Source organism: Nannobrachium achirus (assembly GCF_963921795.1).
Source record: "Nannobrachium achirus genome assembly, chromosome: 11".
Taxonomy (NCBI): Eukaryota; Metazoa; Chordata; class Actinopteri; order Myctophiformes; family Myctophidae; genus Nannobrachium; species Nannobrachium achirus.
The window spans coordinates 45,432,912-45,455,311 of record NC_137820.1 but is presented as its reverse complement, the minus strand read 5'-3'; the positions used below and the strand labels follow the sequence as shown (position 1 = coordinate 45,455,311).

The 22,400-nt window shown below is 42.7% G+C and overlaps 1 protein-coding gene across 5 annotated transcripts in view; it reads right to left on the bottom strand.

Annotated features, from left to right (window-relative positions):
* Positions 1-22,070, bottom strand: part of tasor2 (transcription activation suppressor family member 2) — a 54,401-nt gene extending 32,331 nt beyond the window's left edge. For 4 of the 5 annotated variants that reach the window (XM_080736434.1, XM_080736436.1, XM_080736437.1 and 1 more), the window contains exons 1-5: positions 21,930-22,070; positions 21,692-21,808; positions 21,239-21,387; positions 20,694-20,789; positions 20,504-20,576 (exon numbers count right to left, since the gene is read on the bottom strand). In XM_080736434.1, the coding sequence (XP_080592560.1) occupies positions 20,504-20,576; positions 20,694-20,789; positions 21,239-21,387; positions 21,692-21,704 (331 nt within the window). In that variant the 5' untranslated portion in view covers positions 21,705-21,808; positions 21,930-22,070. Of the gene's footprint in view, positions 1-20,503; positions 20,577-20,693; positions 20,790-21,238; positions 21,388-21,691 lie in introns of all 5 variants that reach the window. The other variant, XM_080736435.1, reaches the window with a different exon arrangement.
* Positions 22,071-22,400: the final 330 nt, after the last annotated feature.

Here is a 22,400-nt window from a genome sequence, read left to right as displayed (position 1 = left end):
AAACTGGGGGCAGAAATTCTCCTCTGCCTACAAAATGATGTCATACTTAACAGCCCCACAGGAAGACAGAGGGGGCAGGGCTTATGCAATTACAGATCATTCCTATTGGCCGTCTAAGTTCACACACCAAGTTTTGAGATGGTACCATGCTGCAAATTGGAGTAATAGCTGTTTAAAGCCCAGCCAATATGAAGACAGAGAGGGCGGGGCTTAGCAATTACAGCTTGTCCCTATTGGCTGTCTAAGTACACACACCAAGTTTCAAGACGGTACCATGCTCAAACTGGAGTTATAGCTGTTAAGCTCAGCCAATAGGAAGATAGAGGTGCGGGACTTAACAATTGCAGCTTGTCCTTATTGGCTCATCCCCATCGGCTGTCTAAATACATACACCAAGTTTCAAGATGGTACCATAATGGGTGCGTTCGGAAATGCACACCGGGTGTGCTCTCAGTGTAGTGAGTGCAGTGGGCGGTGACGTTGTAGAGTGCACTCAGTGTGGTTTATTTACAAACGACCAGTTAGGGGGCAGCAGTGTGCTTTTTCACTCTTAACTCTGAAGGAAAACTTCCTAAAAAGCAGCATTTGCTAACGTAACGTTGCTATTGAAAGGTAATTTGATTCCTAACATTGGCCTTCCTGCTGTTAGTTTACACATTGATGCGTGTGTAACAATAAACCCCAAAAGGACCTATCAAGCCGCAAATGGTGCATTTTGCGAAAATTTCCACCACTGTTCAAAGCTGAGAAGCGCTCGAGACATGGCCATGAAAACCAACCAATCAAAACACAGCACTGATGCACCACACATCTTCTGAGTAAAGTCCTTCAGTGCGTGCACTCAGCACACCCGGTGCCAGCAAGTTTCTGTTCTTTTTTAAAAATTGAAAGTCAATGGCGCTTTTGGGTGTAGCTTTTTGCGAATTATGTTGCCATGGTAACGCGGATTGGAAAGAAAAGTAATAACACACCATTCCCGGGCCGAGCTGAACGTTTTATATTGCGGGGGTTGCGTAAATCGTGCGGCAGTTATTACGTGCCGAAATTTTGTGAAGTGATTATTATTTGGTATGGGGGATTACAATAAGTGTTTTGCCATTGCATGGCAGGCACAGAACTTGAAGAAGTAATCAAAATAACCGATCTAGGAGCTTGTAGATCTGCCATTTTCACTAGTGGGGTCTCGGGCAAATGTCCGATTTCTTTTTTGGGTTATGGGCTAAAAAGTTTTGGAACCACTGGTCTAGAGAGTATTTAGTAAAATTATAGCATTGTGTCCATGTCCTGTAAGTCCCCTGCTATACAAAGTGGTCACTTTATGGTTTCTCAAATGATTTGAATGTATGTGGATGTACAGTATCAATGCTATAAGCCCCCAGTTAAGCTCTATTTTAGCACCATTCTAGCAGATTGTGAGATGTGGAGAGCTGCATTCAGCAACATTTTCACAGCTTTCAACCAACAGATCTCCAGAGACTTGAGTCTGTAAATGTCTGGAAAGCGTTTGGTGTGTAGCCCGCTTAACATAATTGTTAACACTCCGGATGTAGGTGAAGTTTTCTGTGCTTTCGACGATTAGGGAAGGGGAGGGGAGAGGTCAGAGGGCAGTCGCGCCGAGGCCTACTCAACCACCCCATAGCCCCTTCCCCCAAGACACTATAGGCCTTCTCCCCTCTGTCAGACAATTTTCCCTCACTAGTGATAATTAATTTCCTGGATTTCAACTTAAGGTGAATACTGCGCAAGACCAAGGGCCTGGACAGAGCCATACATTGTATCGGATGGAACACCAACATTTGAAGCACTCTACAATACACAAATATGGAGGACAGGGTATAAATCACCACAATCCGAGGCAACGAGAAGCGGGGAGATTCCCTCGAAATCCTCTCCCCTCCAGACCTCTCTCTCCCCATTACCAGCATCAGAACAACTAGGGACACGCAGAAGCCCTAGTGCAAGGCCGCTATGGACAAGGGTCTGGAAAACGTCAGAGCCGGGGCAGCTTTTGAAATGGATTACAAATGACCTTTGAACCTCAACTGCTAAGATGATCTGACCAGGACAGAATCGGACAATAATATTGGGCTATCAAACTGCCCATGGACTTCTCACCGTCGTCATGAATTAATTCATGGGATGCCAAAGAATCCTGGCCAAACGCAAAGTGACATTGACTTTCCCCAGTTAAAACGGGTCTCTTCTCAGTTGGACTGAAGATTTATAGACCCCCAGCCCCCCCTTCCCTGGAACACTATCGCCCCCCCTTTTCCATCCCCCTTGTCCCCCCCCCTCCCTCACAAGGAACCCTAAAAGGACTTAAAAAGGCATTGATTTACCGATGATTATTTACACTGACAAAACATGATGAGAATGTTGATGTTACAGTACCTCGTTGTGGGGATCATTGGGAAAATGTATGATGATTAGAAGAATACGATTGCTAATGAATAGTCATAATTGCACGTCCTAATGAAGTAGGCCTAGATTTTGTTTTATAATTTTATTTTGTTTTATTTAATCCAATTGAAATACAAGAATGTGTTGTCGGGATGATTTTTGTCTCCCCAATGTTTTGATAAATGTGGAATATTATAAATGAAATATATGGTTTTTAATGTTTTATATAATGATTGGTCATATTAGAAGACTTGGGTGATTTAAGTGTTGTGTTTTGATGTCACAAACTTTGGATTCTTTTAGGGTGCGATAACACTGGTAGAGTTCAGGTACTGCATCAGGAGAGAAGAATGTGAAAGAAAACAGAATATTTAGCCTATACAAACTAGGCTGTCAAAGTGATAGAAACTAAAAGGTCTATATATTGAGTTATTAGGCACCCGTCACAAGTGGGCGTGCAAAAAAACCCAGATATTTCGTAAAGTGGGCGTGCCAAATATAGATAAATCAAAAGATAGCGTGCGAAGTGTAGTATAAGTAGCGCCAACAAAGACAGGAGTTGGGGCATTAGGGTCTGGACGCGCTTGGCGTGATGGCTGGCTGGAGGACTCCAGCCAGCCAGGACAAGATTGGACATTTTAACTTTGGAAAAGTTAAAACTTTGTGAACCGTTTTAGCCTAGGTGGCATGGACTCGGGACATATCCTATATTTTATGGACTTCAGTTTCATGGACAATACTGTATGGTAGGGGTTTGACAAATACCCTAAAGTGGGGTTTGGGGACTCTCAGGGGGTCCCCAGCTAATGTTAGATAGTTAGCAACCAAATGGACCCTTAGGGGTGTGTACTGAGCGTACAAATGGAACCAAATGGACTCATTCCATTTGTACAATCTTAATATAAATTTACAGTATAAATTGGGGTCCCAACGGTAAATGCCATTAAATGTGGGTCAGTAGCCTAATGCATTTCAAACTGGGAGTCCTTGAAACTCAAAGGGTTGAGAATCACTGCTAGATATCAATATTAGCATATATCGGTATCGGTTAATATCGGAATCGGAGATTAAGAGTTGGATATTATCGGTTATCGGTAAAAAAGTCAATATCGGACATCCCTATCCACAACTGGAAGCCACAGATCCACCTACAGTAAATCCTTGTTCAGGGAATACCCTGATTGAGGTAATTCCACCCTCCGGCCATCAGGCGGCCGAAAATGCTTGTCCATGGAGGGCGAGGGAAGTGGGAATACTCTCCCCTATGCTGGACTTTGTTAACTGGTTGGCATCGCTACGTTCTCATGGAAGCTCTTCTCCTATTACAAATACCAGCAAAGGAAACCCGGAATGCAGGGTTTCACACAAGAAAAGCAGTGGAGAGTGCATGCTGCCCCACACAGAACAAGGGCTTGATGTGACGCTGAAAACCTTCATGGAGGCTCGGGAAAAGGCCAAGATTTGTGGGTCAGCTGTGAGAGACACCTCTGACACAGAAGAACAGGGGAAAAAAGGTGGAAGGGAAAAGGGGTTGAATGACGCCAATGTGTTCTTTCAGCAGCAACAGACCGGAGGTCAGGAGGGCAGGTCAAGAGAGCGGCTCTTAATGGATGAGACCTGTTCACCTTCTAAAGAAATGGACGAGTTACTGCCTCCCTCCACGGAAATAAACACACTTCTCCTCAGCACCAACTCAGGAAACGGACAGTAGCCCCCCTCTCCACCGTCACCGGATTACATCTCCCCCCATGTCCCCCAATCATCCATGGAAGATGCCGGGTTCATGAATCAAATGGTCTATGATGCTACTTGCAGTCAGTGAAACGTCAACAGAATAAATCTGATTCTAAAGTGACGTGCAACCATGTGTGTGGAGGCAAATGACCGTTGGACGGACACCACCGAACACCCTCAACCAAATGGCAAATGTGCAATCCTTACGTGATAAGATGAATAATCTTTTATGTCGCACCTCCTCCAATTGGAATACGAGAGACTGCTGCACATTTTGCTTCTCAGAGACACATCGGTGCAACCAACGGGTTTCACTGTTTTCCGTCAAGACAGGACCCGCGAGGACACCGGCAAATCAAAAGGCGGAGGAGTATGTTTTAATAAACAAGGCCTGGTGCACCAATGTTGGGGCGCTTTCCTCTAGCTGCTCACAGGACATGGAGCAACTAACTATTAAATGTCGCCCTTTCTATCTGCCACGCGACTTTACCTCCGTGATCATGAAGGCAGTTTACATTCATCCACATGTAAGTGAGCCCGCTGCTTGGAATGAGTTGTATGATGTGATCATGAAGCAAGAGAACGACTATCGTGATGCTGTATCAGTGGTGGCTGGAGCTTTTAACCACTGTAAGCTGAACAAAGTACTGCCGAAATACTACCAGCATGTGTCGTGTGCCACACGGAAGGGCAAAACCCTGGATCACTGCTACTTGAGATATCGTTCTCTGGCCAGACCACACTTCTGCAAGTCTGACCATGATTCAGTCATCCTGCTGTCTGTCTACACACAGCGCATTAAGAGCGCACAACCCACCATCCGCACTGTCCAGCGCTGGACTGTGCGGACAGTGCAGGGGTCAAGTTGCAGGGGTGCTCTCTTGCAACTGACGGGAACGTCTTTAAAGACTCCTCCGCAGATCTTCACGAGCATGGCTTGGCTCGTTTTTTCATGTCAATGCATTGAATGTCAATTTTAATGCAAATGGCGAATAAACCTGAAACTTGAATCCAGAACACTTATCTGAGGATATAAAACACCAAGACTGGCCTTTAAAGGTGAAGCGACGGCAGAAAAGGGGGAAGGCATTAAGCATGCGACCCTGAAAGAAAGACAGGACGGAAAGGACAAGGATTGTCCTGCTGGCTTCAGAGAACAAGCGGCATCGGGATATGGTGTCAAGCAACAACATGGGTGAACACAAGGCCGGAGGACAACGCAAGGAGGAGAGAAAGCAGAGGAAAAGAAACAGGATCATCTCTTCATCATCATCGGAGGAGGGCGATCAGGCGGTCACCAGTTCTGCTGCATTCCAGGTGGGATCCAAAGCAGCAAGATGGGAGACAAAAGGGGGTCATAATTCTCAAAGCGACCGTGCTCAGACCCACAAAAAAGAACAGCCGCCAGGAGTAGCTGTTGCTGATTAAGACAATGACACTGATAATCCCCCTTGGGGTGAAGAGGGGGAAGCAACTCCACGCAAGTCAGAGAAGAAGAGCCAGAACAAGAAAAACAGTCACAGAGAGACGCTGAATTCCCCCTCATCATCTGCAGATAGAGGGGAGCTCTCAGTGATCTTGAAGAGGAGAGCGGGGAGCCATCGCCCCCTCGTGAGCCTCATACACCGCCTAAGAACAGAAATACAGTAGGCACTGCCCATCATGACGACCTCACAGAGGAAGACGACGTCACAGCTGACAGATCAGACCCATCAGAACTTACGATACCTACTGCACCACCGAGAAAAAAGACACTTGATAAAGTTGTGGAACCCGCAAATGTCCTTGAGGGGACATACAAAAACTATACAGGACCCACAGCGATCTTGAGTTGTGGGGGCCACCAAGAATACACAGTCGCTGAAAGACAAATGCTGGCCACAGTCCCTAGCACATCCACACTAGGATGCGTCAAGTTCTATGTTCCCGTCATAAGCACGCGTGGAATTGCCACACCACCATCCTCCGTAGGGATATTAGGAGGTTGGTGTTACTTCTACCAGTAGAGGAACAATGATCAAAGAAAGTGCCCGCTACCAGCCGTCCAAGTGACTGATAGTGAGTTTCTGTGAAGCCCGCTCCGGCAGGTGACACTCTGTGCTGCTACTGTTGGTAATGACCTGCATATCAAGCCCACCGCCGCGTGTGCTTGATGTGTAACGGCCATGTCTAATTAGTCAGACGTACTGTAGTGCACGATAGCATGGACTGGCAACTTCAAGGATGTCAAGAAGCATCTTTCCATTTTTTTGCATGATTTTTCCTTGCGTATTTCTCCGCCTCCTTGGATTATGTTTCAACCTGTTCATGAACAGTATCAACCAGTGAGAGTAATGTATGCATCAGTCTATATGGAATGTACAGGATATAACAGATCTGGATTGCCACCATGGTCGGTACTCTACTATGGTCACCCTGTACTCAATGCAATCCCAAACAACCAGGGGTTGGGCTGAGGTAAAAGCCATGACCGTGAATGAAGGAGTTTATCAGGTCATACAGGAAGTCGTTCTGGGGACACGAACAGGCAGTGTTGAGGCTGCAGGAGAGGACGGAAGGAAAGGGAGGAGAAGCACATCAACTTCATCAGGCGGTGTTAACACTCCGGATGTAGGTGAAGTTTTCTGTGCTTTCGACGATTAGGGAAGGGGAGGGGAGAGGTCAGAGGGCAGTCGCGCCGAGGCCTACTCAACCACCCCATAGCCCCTTCCCCCAAGACACTATAGGCCTTCTCCCCTCTGTCAGACAATTTTCCCTCACTAGTGATAATTAATTTCCTGGATTTCAACTTAAGGTGAATACTGCGCAAGACCAAGGGCCTGGACAGAGCCATACATTGTATCGGATGGAACACCAACATTTGAAGCACTCTACAATACACAAATATGGAGGACAGGGTATAAATCACCACAATCCGAGGCAACGAGAAGCGGGGAGATTCCCTCGAAATCCTCTCCCCTCCAGACCTCTCTCTCCCCATTACCAGCATCAGAACAACTAGGGACACGCAGAAGCCCTAGTGCAAGGCCGCTATGGACAAGGGTCTGGAAAACGTCAGAGCCGGGGCAGCTTTTGAAATGGATTACAAATGACCTTTGAACCTCAACTGCTAAGATGATCTGACCAGGACAGAATCGGACAATAATATTGGGCTATCAAACTGCCCATGGACTTCTCACCGTCGTCATGAATTAATTCATGGGATGCCAAAGAATCCTGGCCAAACGCAAAGTGACATTGACTTTCCCCAGTTAAAACGGGTCTCTTCTCAGTTGGACTGAAGATTTATAGACCCCCAGCCCCCCCTTCCCTGGAACACTATCGCCCCCCCTTTTCCATCCCCCTTGTCCCCCCCCCTCCCTCACAAGGAACCCTAAAAGGACTTAAAAAGGCATTGATTTACCGATGATTATTTACACTGACAAAACATGATGAGAATGTTGATGTTACAGTACCTCGTTGTGGGGATCATTGGGAAAATGTATGATGATTAGAAGAATACGATTGCTAATGAATAGTCATAATTGCACGTCCTAATGAAGTAGGCCTAGATTTTGTTTTATAATTTTATTTTGTTTTATTTAATCCAATTGAAATACAAGAATGTGTTGTCGGGATGATTTTTGTCTCCCCAATGTTTTGATAAATGTGGAATATTATAAATGAAATATATGGTTTTTAATGTTTTATATAATGATTGGTCATATTAGAAGACTTGGGTGATTTAAGTGTTGTGTTTTGATGTCACAAACTTTGGATTCTTTTAGGGTGCGATAACACTGGTAGAGTTCAGGTACTGCATCAGGAGAGAAGAATGTGAAAGAAAACAGAATATTTAGCCTATACAAACTAGGCTGTCAAAGTGATAGAAACTAAAAGGTCTATATATTGAGTTATTAGGCACCCGTCACAAGTGGGCGTGCAAAAAAACCCAGATATTTCGTAAAGTGGGCGTGCCAAATATAGATAAATCAAAAGATAGCGTGCGAAGTGTAGTATAAGTAGCGCCAACAAAGACAGGAGTTGGGGCATTAGGGTCTGGACGCGCTTGGCGTGATGGCTGGCTGGAGGACTCCAGCCAGCCAGGACAAGATTGGACATTTTAACTTTGGAAAAGTTAAAACTTTGTGAACCGTTTTAGCCTAGGTGGCATGGACTCGGGACATATCCTATATTTTATGGACTTCAGTTTCATGGACAATATTGGACAATATTGGACATTTTAACTTTGTGAACCATTTAGCCTAAGGATATTTGGCTGATGGACTTCAGTTTCAAGCTTTTGGAAATGTATATTTTGTTTTAATAATTTTTGTGACTTTTTATTTCAAAGGTTTTTTAATAAACCATTCTGGAATTATTGGACCTTAAGAACTTGTCGCGTGCTCTTTTCCCAGTGTCATTCTAGTGAGTTTACATGGAAATGGAGGGGAATCGCCTCTATTAGAATGTCAAAGGAAACACGTCACCGGCAGAGAAACAGAGTGGGAGCGGATCCTATGCCAAGGTGGAAAAGCAACAAAGCCTTCATCTCATCCGTGTCCAAAAATCGCTGCTATTCTTGACCTCGTAAGAAGCGACTCGGTCAGCGGCAAAAGTCACTTTGTCAGTGTCTAAACGAGTGGGGAGTCACTGCTGGTTTTGACCTCGGAGGATATCACAGCATGACAGACATGCAGAAAACTCTGCATTTATACAAGACAGTGTGAAATTCAAGCACCTTATTAACGTAAAATAAAGACAACTCTATACAACTATGGCAAAGGTTTACATTGGATTATCGAACTGTCAACAATAATGTAGGGCTAACCTTAAAAAGCTAACATAATTGCTGGTATTTTCAACTTCATATTAACAATAGTACTTCTTGCAGCTCCCCATTAAAGCCCTTTCACTTTGCACCTATTACACTACTATGGGCTTTGTTTGTATATTATCTAGCCAGATAGTGTTATCTGTCTGGCCACGCCCAAGAGTCACAGGGGAAAACACCTGAATAAATAACCACCAAGTTATCCCAGGACACTTTTTCTTCCCATCTATTGGCATACTCAAAAAGGGATCAATGGTGTACCGGTAATCACATACATTTCATGCAGCATGCACCACCACACATCTCCACTGGTAGAATATATATTTGGGTCCATCGTTAACTAGGCTTGCCTAGTCTTGTCATTCTCCATTTATTCTTAAATGCCCTTTAATGGCTTATGTAAAGCACTTTAATTGTCTGTGAAATTCCATAATTGTATGCAAAATGGATAAAGAACCCTAATATTAGAGGATATACCGTTTAAAATGTGTGGCTTATTTATGGAATATGAGACTGGAATTATACGAATTCATGATTTTCCGCCATCTTTCCTAGTGTTAATTCAACTCTGAAGTGTGTACAAATAGAATTAAAAGGACCAGCAAGGTTACATTTGATTCCATTACACACTTTTATGAGTTCCATTAACACTAGGATTTACTGTCTGTATGGTTACTCATTAACCTCCATTTATCACAGTTGTGATCAAGCAGATTAAATAACAGGGACATCTAGACGGTAGATAACTTCTCCAAGCCTCTTTCTCAAGCAAAGTCACCATGCCTCTTTCAAAAGCAAAGTCAGGCCAAGGCAAAAGTGTGCCTGCAGCTCGCTAAGTGTATGCATTAGTGTTTTTAATATTAGCATTTGTAGCATTAGCATTAAAACATTTTAACATTAGCATTTTAACGTTAGCATTAGCATTTTTAACATTAGCGGTTAGCCGTTTAGGTCTGTCAGACTACCCAACGAGTTTGAGAACAGTAAAATGACGGGAACTGGAGTTATGGCTGTTTAAAGCCCAGCCAATAGGAAGCCAGAGGGGGGCTTATCATTACAGCTCGTCCCTATTGGCCATCTAAGTACAAAATCACGATTTTTGGGAGTAGTTTTTTGCGAATTAAGTTGCCGAAATTTGTGGGATCATTAACTAAGTATGGCGGATTACAATAAGTGTTTTGCCATTGCAAGGCAGGCACACTTAAACATGTCAAGCTTCATTCATAGATTGGAGTAGTTTATTTCCTTGTCTTGTCTCCCACCATTGTGTTCCACTATTCAGTGTATATTCTACACAATAGGCTCACTAAGTTTCAACCTTCCATAGGCAACAATTCTTCCACTTTCATTTTTGTCCATTCATGTGATGACCATAGTTTCACTTTCAAAAACCAGTGGGACACAAAACACAAATACAGGGGGGGGGGGGGGGTGGCATTAAAGGAGTAGTTCACCCCCAAAATGACTAAGACAAAAAAGTAAATTTACCCCCATTGATTCCGGATCCCGGAATGAATGGGGGTAAATTTATTGTTATCACATTTTTGTCTTAGGAATGTGACAAAAAACAAAAAATATACTACTCTACTCTCCATGGCGTGACTAATCAATAGAAAATCTATTTTGGGGTGAACTACTCCTTTAAGGCTTTTACCAATGTCCTTTGTCCAAGAGAATGTGCTTTAATCTTCTCTCAAAGAAACTAAACAAACTTGTCAGATGAGTTCAGTAAAACACAGAACTCAACTGACCAGTTTTGGCATGGTGCCACTCTAGAAAGAATATTACCTTTGTTGAACAATGTTGATGTTCTTTGGATACCATCATACTGTATACCAATCTGGCTAACCATTGTCAAAGAAAAGGGAAAAACAGCGGCCTCTCTGTTTTATTCCTTTTCTCTGCGTAGCATCAGAATCTGTTCTTGAGAGATTAGTTGTGACCATAGGTTGCAGTTAACTACCAGTAAGACTCCCTAATTGGGAGATAAGCGACTGTAAGGTTGCAGCGTGATTTTAGGTCCAAAAAAGTTGATGAGATGAGTGTAGACATACTGTATAGCGATTTGTGTGATTTTAGGGCAAAACTGTAGGAGCAGTGTTCAAAATGTGTTTTGCAAGAACTGGCCTCATGGTGGCGGTGGAAGAGGGGCATGTGAGAAAAGAGGAGATCCATGTTGATGAGATGTGTGTAGACAACTCTTTGTCTGTGGCAGAGCAACGCGGTGAGCAGCCGATTTGGGGGCGTCATTTGGTTGTATTTTAGCTTTTTGGCGGCGGTCCCTGGGGGTCCCTGGAGCTGCGGGGGTCCCTGGAAGGGTGGAGGTTGTGGATTGGCAGACAAGGATTGTGTGTGGAAAATTTCACATGGATGGGACAACGATGTGATTTCATCGTTTTTTAGCTTTTTGGCAGAGGTCCCTGGGGTTCCCTGGAGCTACAGGGGTCCCTGGAAGGGTGGAGGTGGTGGATTGGCAGACAAGGAGTGTGTGTGGAAAATTTCACATGGATAGGGGCAACGATGGCGGAGATATGAGTAGGGCAAAAGTGTGATGTGACGTGACACAGACTGAGTGACAGACAGGTGGTGGAGGTTTTGATAGTAACTGCGACCTGACGGTCGCAATCAGAACTGTCCCGTCCATCCGTCTGTCCGACGCTTGTCTTTTTTGTTGCTCTGACATCATGCTCTGACATCACTGTGATGTCAGGGGAACCAAATCCCTTTTATGCCCATGTATGGAGATCCCTGTGATGCCAGGGGAACCAATCCCTTTTATGCCCATATATGGGGATATGGAGATAGTATCCAAAGAAATAACAGCGCCCACCCCAAGTAACAAAACCCCTCTGTCTTTCTGTAAGCTAGAAATGTCAGTCTAGTAGCAATGCAATATTTAACATTGGAATTCTCAATCAACCTGTTTTTAGGCCAGGTACAGGATAAAAGTACATATTTTTGTTAATTGAAATGTTTTAATTTTAGTCTAATTTTAGTTTACTAAATATCATATCCGATAGCCGATCTACAAGCTTACAACTGCGATGTGTTGTGAGCTTGTAGATCGTCTATTTTCGGAGCATGACACCTACGGCTACGCACAAGCATAGCAGAGCAGAGCAGAGCAGAGCTCTCGACCAAAACAATACCCAATAATACCCAATACCCGATCTCATCCAGCAACTGGATTCTGACTAGCTCACATATTTGTTTTAGTTATAGCAACAGATTTTAGCGATCGGTGACACAGATTATTATTTTTTTTAAGTTTCAGTCAACCTGATCCTACACGGACAGCTGCTGCCAGCACCCCACAGGTTTGACAGCTAGCAGCCAACCGCTAGCTAACGTTTTGTGTAGTTTTTATTTGTTAACGAAATTGTCAGTATATTTAGTCATAGTTTGTCAACATAGCTTAGTTTTTATTTAGTTTTCGCCAGTGAAAAAAAGGTAGATGAAATTAACATTGGATTAAAGGAAATAGATCATTTCACCATTTATGACATGGTTTCATACCACAGTTAAGCACTACTAACATTAAAGTTCAACTATAGCTCAGTAGGACTTTGACCAATGTGGTTAATAACTAACATTTATCGCTTCATCCAGCAGATGAATAGTGAACATATTATATTATGTACAATCACTGCCCATTTGTAGAAGACTTTCCCTATGGCTCAGATTTATGAAATAACGTGACCCTGTAGATCGTCTATTTTCATTTTGACAGCAAAACACTTAAAGATGTTTTTTTCCCCCTAAAACATGATGATCAGGTAGTATGAATATACTAGGAAGACTTTTTCCAATTAAGTGTACAGCAAGTGTTAAAATTGTGTTTTTATGTGGCCACAGCCACCAGTTCATTAAAGGGCCACTTCACCTCTGGGACAACCCTATCTTATTTTATTGTTGTTTGGGACACGATCAACACAATCCTGTGTTCAATCTGTGTTTTTAGATATTTTAGTATTTCAGCATGACTAGTGATGCATTTTGCATCATCAGTGATGTGTTTTGCATCATATGATGCAAAACGCATCACTAGTACATGCTGTAATGGTGTAATAAGTGTAATAGGTGTAATAAATGAAATAATGTAATAGTGTAATAAGTGCAATTGTGTAATAGGTGTAATAGAGTAATATGTTTAATAGTGTACCAAGTGTATTCCTAGAATATTACACTATTACTCTTATTTACAATATTAAACATATTACATTGTACTATAGCATGTATTACCCCTATTACACTATTAAACTTATACAGTAATATTATGAACTGTGGTTGTAGACTATATTAGGGGTGAGCATTCCTTGTCAAGTCATCTACACCAGGTCGAAAGGCATGGCAGAGAGTATGTTTTGCCCCCTGTCCTTCCATCCATGTGTGTCTGACTACAAATCAGGTGGGCACTGGGCACTACAAACATCTGGGCACCATATTTGTTGGGACGACTGAGCAGCTGGATGAATGGGCACCTGGACATCTGGGCACTAGAGACATGTGGGCACCTGGACAACTGGGCACCAGAGACATGTGGGCACTTGGACGAGTGGGCACCAGAGACATGTGGGGACCTGGACAGACAAATGGGCACTAGGTACATGTGTGTATCTATCAAAATATTTTTGTTAATTTGTAGATACAAAACATACATTAACCACTCCAGCTCTATTTAAACTTTGGTTGTTTGAAAATAGCCAATCTACAAGATTGCAGATCTACTAAACCTTAAGCTACTAATTTCTCATATCATAGCGCACTTTACTTTTTTATTATTATTTTCTTTTTGTTTGTCACTAAATGTATGTAGTACTTTTTACCTTGTTGTTGTCTCGTGTTGGGGGGTTTAAAGAATAGTGGGTTAAATGTCACCACAACAACAAAGCAGCATGCAATGGAAATACTGGTGCCCAGTTGTCCAGGTGCCCACATATCCCTAGTACCCAGATGATTTTGGTGACCACTAGTCCTGGTGCCCACACATCTCTGGTGCCCAGTTGTCCAGGTGCCCACATGTTTCTAGTGCCCAGATGGTTTTGGTGCCCACATGTCCCTAGTGCCCAGTTGTCCAGGTGCCCACATGTCTCTGGTGCCTAGTTGTCCAGGTGCCCACATGTCCCTGGTACCCAGTTGTTCAGGTGTTCAGATGGTTATGGTACCCGCCTGACCTGTTACCGTGTGTCTGTCTAAAACTATGACAAAATGAAATGAAACAAAACAAAAACTAAGCCATGATGACTAAGACTAAATATATTGACAATTTCATCAACAGATAAAAACTAGACAAAAATGTTAGGGAGGGACCAGTGGAGAAGAGATCCAGTAGAACTAAAAGACAAGTCATTTTATGTTTGGTTGTGCTCGGGTGTTGCGCTCTGAAAAAAGCAGATCTACAAGCTCAAAGCGACCAAGTGTAAAATATGCCATTACGACGCCATCAGGCCATCAAAAATACAAGCCACAAGCATTTGGAAGTTGGCTTGTGTGAAAACTACCGTGTCTGCTTAGCTTCACTGCCAAAGATTTTACTTGAAGCTGGGCTGAATGAATGAGAAAACACAGCTGAGCACCAAAATTAGTTCGGGAAGTCACAACATTTTAGCAGCATCGAACAGCCAAACTTAGGACGGGTGAGCCAAACAGAAATAAATTTGGCTCTAAAAGTGGAGCATACATCGGCCCTAAGGTGTTCACAAAAGTTAGTAGGCCAAGAAAAAGCGTGGTTTCGCCTCTAAAAAGGAAATGTATCTAAAACAAAACCGGTCGGATGAGATTAAGGTTTTCTCTGGCAAGGTGCCAATGCCACTGAAAGAATGTTCCCAGTGTTAAACTGTAGCTGTTTACAATTCATGTGTTTGATGCTGTATGTACGATAGTATCCAAAGAAATACATGTTAAAGAGTAAGAAAAATGCCTTCCTTTATGCCTAATCTTATTTTAAAATGTTTTTCAAAATCTTAAAGACACCCGTCTGTTATTCATACTGTATACTGAGGACATCAGTTATCCATATAAAAGCGCGACGGCATACAAGGGGTGTTGCATAACTGGGTGGGGCATGCATTCTCAACTTGCATTGTTCCCAACTTGCAATGACAATCCGACCCGTATAGCCATATACATGTTTCTACCTTTCATCTGATGTCCGTCTACTCTGACATAGTACGTCACAGACTTGCCTGGACATGGAACACCATATATGGGCATAAACGAGCCAGACAGACTGGAACCCGCATGCTGATATCACTGATACTAAACAGTGCCCAAATTTGGAGATAACCGACATCACTGATACCGCCACCTGTACTTGCACATGCGTCGCCACCATGGTAACAGTCTAATGTTGAAACAATGCCCAGATTTGGAGATGACTGACATCACTGATACCACCGCCATGGTAACAGCCACACGCTCATTACTTCTGAGACTCCTACATTCAATCCCTCATTTGCAAACTGTAATGGAGGATTCAAGTGGGTGCGTTACACACCTTTTACCTTAGGGTGGTTACAGAAAGTTATGAAAATCCTACATGCCCACATATAGGTACTCAAGATCGGAGGTGCACGCCTGGGGTCATTGAGTTATCTTTCTTTAATCTCTGGTTCCAAGATTATTCAAGCTACAACAAACTTGGTGTCATACTGTAGTGTGACATCGTGTTTCCCAATTAGGTCGTTTTCTTTGTTACAGCCGCTCCGTGAAACTGCTTGTGGATTTCACAATTTGTCTAAAAGTAACATGATCTATGATCTCATTGTTCTGTCCTGTGGAATCTTTTGATGATTATAGCGAGCCGCAGCATGCGCTGTATACGCGGTACGTAGGTATCTGGGTTGTAAGGCCAGATACCTTGGGAACAGTACAGGGGTATCTGGGTTGTAAGGCCAGATACATTGGTAACAGTACAGGTTAGGTACACTACATTGACCATGCCGACTACAACGACCGTGTGTCTATGAGGGAGAATGAAAAGACACTGCTGTGGGGTCAGTCGTTGTCTGTGTGTAGACACTACATCGATTTCACAACGACTGCATGAATACACTAATATATCAATCGCAATCGTACATTAGTTAATGTCCAAATAAATGGGCATGTGCTTATCCAGTGGTCTCCGCGGTCACAGTATGAGAAGTACCTACCCTTGTTCTTGAGTAAGGGAGTCACTTCTTTGGCTGGTTGTTTCGTCTGGATGTGAAAGTTGCCAGACAATCCTTGAGACGAAAGGTTTCGGTCGCTGTTTCTTCCCCCCCCGTCTCGAGGTATGTTCAGGTGGTGTGGGATCTTCTCACGATCTTGACAGTTTCCTTGATATGGTTGCGTCGTCTTGATGCCACGAGGGTTGAAATCAGGCCTGTCAGCTTAATCCTGCAGGCGGTTATCCCGAGTAGAGGGAAGGCTATACTCAAAATTTAGCTGGTTACGAGCTTGAGCCGAGATGAAATGAGTGAAGTCGGCAAAGGTCCTTTTTGATGTTCGTGTAATGACACATGCTCTATCCAGCGCCACTGCATAGCGCCAGTTATTTAATGAAGATCTTGACAAGGTTTTTGGCTGTGGATTGGCTGTCCGAGTGTTCGGTGGGCATTGTCCAGATTGCCGTAATTCTCCTCAAGAATGTTAAGTGCAGTTGCATAGCCTTCTCGGGGGGTGGTGCAGGGCAACGGTGCGTAACAGACGCGGGGCAAGGACCCGCAGCAGCTGTGGGGCAGGGATCCGCAGTCGGCGCAGGGAGTGGCCACTACTACAAATATAAAAAACTAGATACCTCATCCACCGCTCTAGTTCATTGGCGCAACTGGAAAAACAAAACTGGCGGAAGTGCGGAACTGTGGAACAGTGGAAGGCACTCTAGCCCCTGCAGTGGGAAAGAGGGAGTCCCGCATCTGATTGGAAGGGTCAGAATTACGGAGGCTTGCCAGTCCTCTTTTACCAACACCCCAGAGCCGAAAGAGGCGTCTATGGTCGCCGCGGTCCCAGAGGATTACTGGGTGTCGGCTTGCAGCTCTGGGAGATGGCGGAGTTACTCTCAGCGCGCATCTCAGTGCGCAATTCCGGCATGATATCTTGCATCATCTCTCGCCTAGCCTCTGCATGCACTTGCAGTTGTACCTGCATATCCTTGGCCTGCTTGTCTGAATGGTCTTTCATGACCTTTGTGTGGTCTTCCTGCAGTTCTTGTATGAGTGTGCAGGTGTCACGCTTGTTGGTCTCGAAGCATGACACAAAGTCAGCCTCCAAGCTGTTACCTAATCTATTGTACATTACTGTATGTGTCTCGGCACACAATCGCTCGATAGAGGCATCGTCATGCTGTTGTGAAGGAATGGTAGATAAGGATGCTCGTCAAATCGCAATGTACAGTAGCAAGGACAGCACGTTACCAGGGCGGTATATATCTTATGAAGAGACAAGCTGTCTACCTTGCTTAGCTACAATGCAGGATCGGGGATCCAGGGCCAGATTTAACCCTTGAACTGCTGGTATCTTATAATACGAGAAGTAGACCCGTTCTAGTACTAGATTCTTAGTACTTCGAAGTTAGGTAGATGTAATAGTGTATTAGATATAACTAGAAAATATTGTTCCTTCGATACAATTGTGGGCTCGCTTCAAGCCAACAAACAATGGCTATAAAAGTACAAAATGTCAAGATCGCAGGCAGTGCTCTCTTTGATGTTACTGACGTAAAATGGTAATCCAACTACAATGCAGACAAGTAGTGTTATTTACATGAACTTAACGGTATGGACAATTAAATCAAAATAAAAACAAAAACATAATGTGGACGGGTAAACAAACAATACAAGTTCGAGACCAGTAGCGCGTTGAGAACTGAAGTTATGGCTGTTTAAAGCCCGGCCAATTGGAATACAGGGGGCAGAGCTTCAGCAATTACAGTTTGTCAAAACAGCTTAGGGACCCGAACCACACTTTGCCAACGAGCCACTGACCCCCTGTAAACCCCTCAAGGATCCTCAGGGGTCCCTGAACCACACTTTGGGAACCAGCATTGGACCCCCCTGGAAAGCCCTCAAGGGCCTCCGGGGTTCCCTGAACCACACTTTGGGAACCAGCAATGGACCCCCTCAAAGTAATAGTACTCAGTCTCAGATGGTCCTAATATTTACAAGCTTTTTAAAAACAGCAGATCTACAAACTCACAACACGTCGCAACGTCACATGGTAGATTAGCTTCTTACAATTAGCCAAAGAATTAAGTGGTTCATCTATGTGTTTTGAATTATTAATACAATCTGCAAAGTAACAAGTAACTGAAGCTGTCAAATACTGTAATTGTAGTGGAGTATAAGTAACAAAATGGAAAGTAAAGTAAATTGTACCTCAAAATTGTACTGTACAAGTACTTGTATATACTGGAGTAAATGTACTTAGTTAGCAGACCCGTTGATATAAAAATAATTGCATTTCCCATTGAAAATGCATCGAGTGCTTAACACATTGGCTGCCCCTAGATGGCGCCAGAGTTATCCCCTCTGGCTACCCAGGTCCACCACCATTTTATTGCACACGGCCCTGCTGCGTCAGTGCATGCGTAATGACGTCACTTGGTCACATGACCGTAGACAGGATGTTTTGGTCTTCCATCTAGTAATGGCCAGTGTAGCCTAAAGCTATTGTTTGCCGATCTAATTTGGTCATGTTTCCAGCCACGCCCGGAGTTTTAGCCATAAAAACAAACATCAGAGATAAAGGGCTTTAAAGATGGGGAAATGCATTGGAGTATATGGAGAAAAACGGCCGCGCGATGCTCTCAGCGTCCATTGGAAACAACCCGCAGTGATTGAGCAACACCCAGGCGTAGCTCCGACTTTACGGCGAGATTTAATGTTGTTACTGTAAATACAGTTAACGCGGCGAACGCGGCGTGGGCCTCCAGCGACATCAAAGAGTTTGACGTCTGGGCACTCGCTGAGTTAAAGTAAAATATTTCAAAAACTACAAAACATTTCTCAAAGAAAATTAATAGGACACATCTCCACACTAAGCTGAACACGTTTAAGTTGAAAGGTGTTTTACGGTGTAAGTATGTAGAAGTAGATAGGTGCCAAAGTTTTGAGGAGAACTTGATATGACTGACTGACTGATAGATAAATAATTAGGATAACAAGGATAACATATGTGTGCTCGCTTTCAGCGAGGCCACAATAATGTAATAGTGTAGAGTAATAAGTGTAATTGTGTAATAAGTAATAGGGAGTGGAGGTGGGTGGGGGTTGGTTAAAGTGGGTGGAAATGGGTGAAAGCGGGTGGAGTTGGTTGGGTCTGCATAAGTGGATGAAAGTGGGTGGAGGTGGGTGAAAAGTGGCTGGGTGTGAGTCAAGGTGGGTGAAAGTGGGTGGGGGTGGGTGAGGTCTAATTTCTATAGTTATAGTGCATATTGCCTAGTTTTTCTGTATGCCTTAGTCTATAGCTTGGCCCCGTTATCGATGCATGCTTACAGCTATATTTATTATTATTATTTGAAAATATTTTCATGTTTTTAGACAATGTTCCTCCGCCCACTTTTAGACCATCACCTCTTCACCTGCTATCGCCAGTAGTTGCCGGTCCCATTGACAAATAACGCACTTCCGCGAAATGTCGCCCGCTGTTAAAACGCACTGTGATGCAAGATAGGGCTCTTACAGAGTAACATCTATTTCAGTGTTCTTTTTGGCGGCAGCTACTAAAACCTTATAACATGGTTTCATACTACAGCTCAGAGCTACAAACATTAAAGTCAAACAGCTCAATAAAAGGACTTTGACCAGTGTGGTTACTCAATAACTACCAAGTACAGTCTTTGTTCCAGCTGATGAATTAACAGTGATGATATCTAAAACTTGAGAACATTATCTACAATCTTTGCCCATTTGAAGATAAGTTTCCCCATGCCATGTCACAAGCAAGGTCAAGCCTTGTCAATGACCATATAATTCAACGTTAATTTAAATGGATGCTGTCAGCAGAAGGTAAACAAATAATTCTCAAATAAATAATAAAAATTTTAGGGTTTCACTATTATATTAGAAAAGCTACTGTATGTTGTGTTTCCCATCCCTATTATATGTTGTTCTCCTATAGGTTCACTGTTCGTTTCATTCTACCACAGGCAACAATTGTTCCACTTTCATTTTTGCACATTCATACATATGACCATAGTTTCACTTTCAAAAACCAGTGGGACACAAGACAAACAACACAGCTTGGTAAGACATCTGCTAAACTTTATACATTACTCTATATTTTTGCATGCATGCATGAGTCATTAGTGTAAATTGGTGTTTAAAAGTTTCTAGAATTTCACAAACTAACATAATTTACACCTCAAAAATACAATTGTGCCAGTTTGATTCCACCACACAAAGATCTTCCAGTAGCTACCATTTGATTAATTAATATAAAACTGTATGTAATGCTTCAGAATTCTGTTTTTCTCTACATATAGTACTCAATACTGTTAATTGTGGTCTCGCTTGTGATGTCACTGACAGGAAGTGGGCAGGCAAAGTGTTAGATAGTAATCATAGAAGTATTATTTACCCTTAGATGGATCTCCAAGTGTTGTGCATGTGCTACTTCCTGTGACCGCACCAGTTTCTCCGAGCGTATTAGCCTTTCAAATAGAACACACACACATAATAAGAACAACATTGATTCTGATGTGTTAAGGCATTTCTTCTGTGACAATATATTTATGAGAAACATAAGTTAAACATTTATATTCTCGTACCTTGTTTTTATCATCAAATAGCACAAATCCATATGACTCCTTCAGTTCCTCTTTTGAATAACCTTCCGCTCTTTTCTTGGCACGGAATGCCTCATACTGTGAAGACAATTATGTAATTGGTTCAGATTTTAAGGTCAGCTGAAACATTGCCAATGTTCAGTTTATTATTTGCCCATAAAGGTCTGAGATCTAGATAGAACTATAACGTATGATTTGATCATCTGTTTGTTATTATAACCATATTTAACTGCTATTATAAATGATGAATAAATGAGTTATTGAGTGACTGACAATGATTGGAATTTAATACTTATTTAGTTATTTGTGTTATTAGTATTACAAATTGAACCAGTTTCTGGTAACGTTTTTATTTTTGTATATTTTATATTGTTTTGATTTGACTGTAGATCATCATCATCATCTCCAATCATGGAGAAGGGAAAAAACGGGTTAGTGTGACATTACAAAGGCAACAACGACATGTACTGACAGGCTATGTGGCAATGACGACATGAAGACAGAGAGAGGACAATAGACAAACTCACCTTTTTTCGAAGTCTAGCGTTCTTGATTACAAAGGCATTTTTATATCTGAATGACTCCTTGGATTTCTCATACAAGTAGGATTTCTGAAGAGGGGCCAAGACGTTGTTCAGAAAGTTATCTGAACTTTCTGACACCGGTACCAAAAAACCTAAAATAGTAGATAAAAGGGGAAGTCTGTTAGAGCAGGAAGAAATGCTGTAACTTTCCATGTATAGCCTAGGCCAACGTAAAATAAAATGAAAATTGTCTACTCACCAGCCTTCATATAAAACCATGCATGCAACTAACTTAACATGTTTTCGCCCTAGTGTACACTTTCGTAACTTTAAATACCCATCAAGCAGGAAACCAGCGTCTTCTGCGCTGTCATTTCTATCTCAGTATAGTGAATAACCGAATACGTTTAGTCCACAAATGTTTGACAGTTGACACGCACAAACGAAAAACTTAACCTTTTCTGTCCATGGCAGAACTCTTATGAAAGATCTCCTTTTGCCATTCGTCGAAATCTCGTGTCTCTTGAGAAAAACATCCCAAAAGAATGGTGATACTCCAGTAACTCCACGCGTCTGCAAGATTACAAAAAAAGTTAAAAGTCACTTTACCACCCTAACCAGAAAAGAAGGTGGGGGAGGAATGATATTGCAAAAACCAGGAAGTAAAAAAAAGTTTAGTTAGAACAAAACCTACAAGAAATACATCCACATGAACCTCGTTTGTTATTCCTTGCGAAGAGACCAATTTGGTATCGATTGCTTGTTAATCACTTAATAAATATAGGAAGCATTATAACTAGGCTACGTTTCTAAAAAGAAACAGAAACCACTGAGACCAGTGTCAAGCGTGCGTTTGGAGAACATCGACACCTAGTCGTCAGTATGGCAAACTTACACGTTTCACTTCCGGCTGACAATTTCCAAATAAAAGCTAGGGTTGACAAAATAGCCAAAAGATGTTGGATGGTGTGGCGACAGTGCGTGGCGTTGGACTCTGAACTCAGAAAGCAACAGTGCTTTGGTTTTAATCTTTTTGGCATAGGCTACGTTTAAACTGCTTTTTGTTGTTGTTGCAAACTGTTAATCAATCATTCGATCAATCAATCAATCAATCAATCAATCAAAAATAAAAAAAGATCTGCACTTGAGAGAAAACAAGAGAATC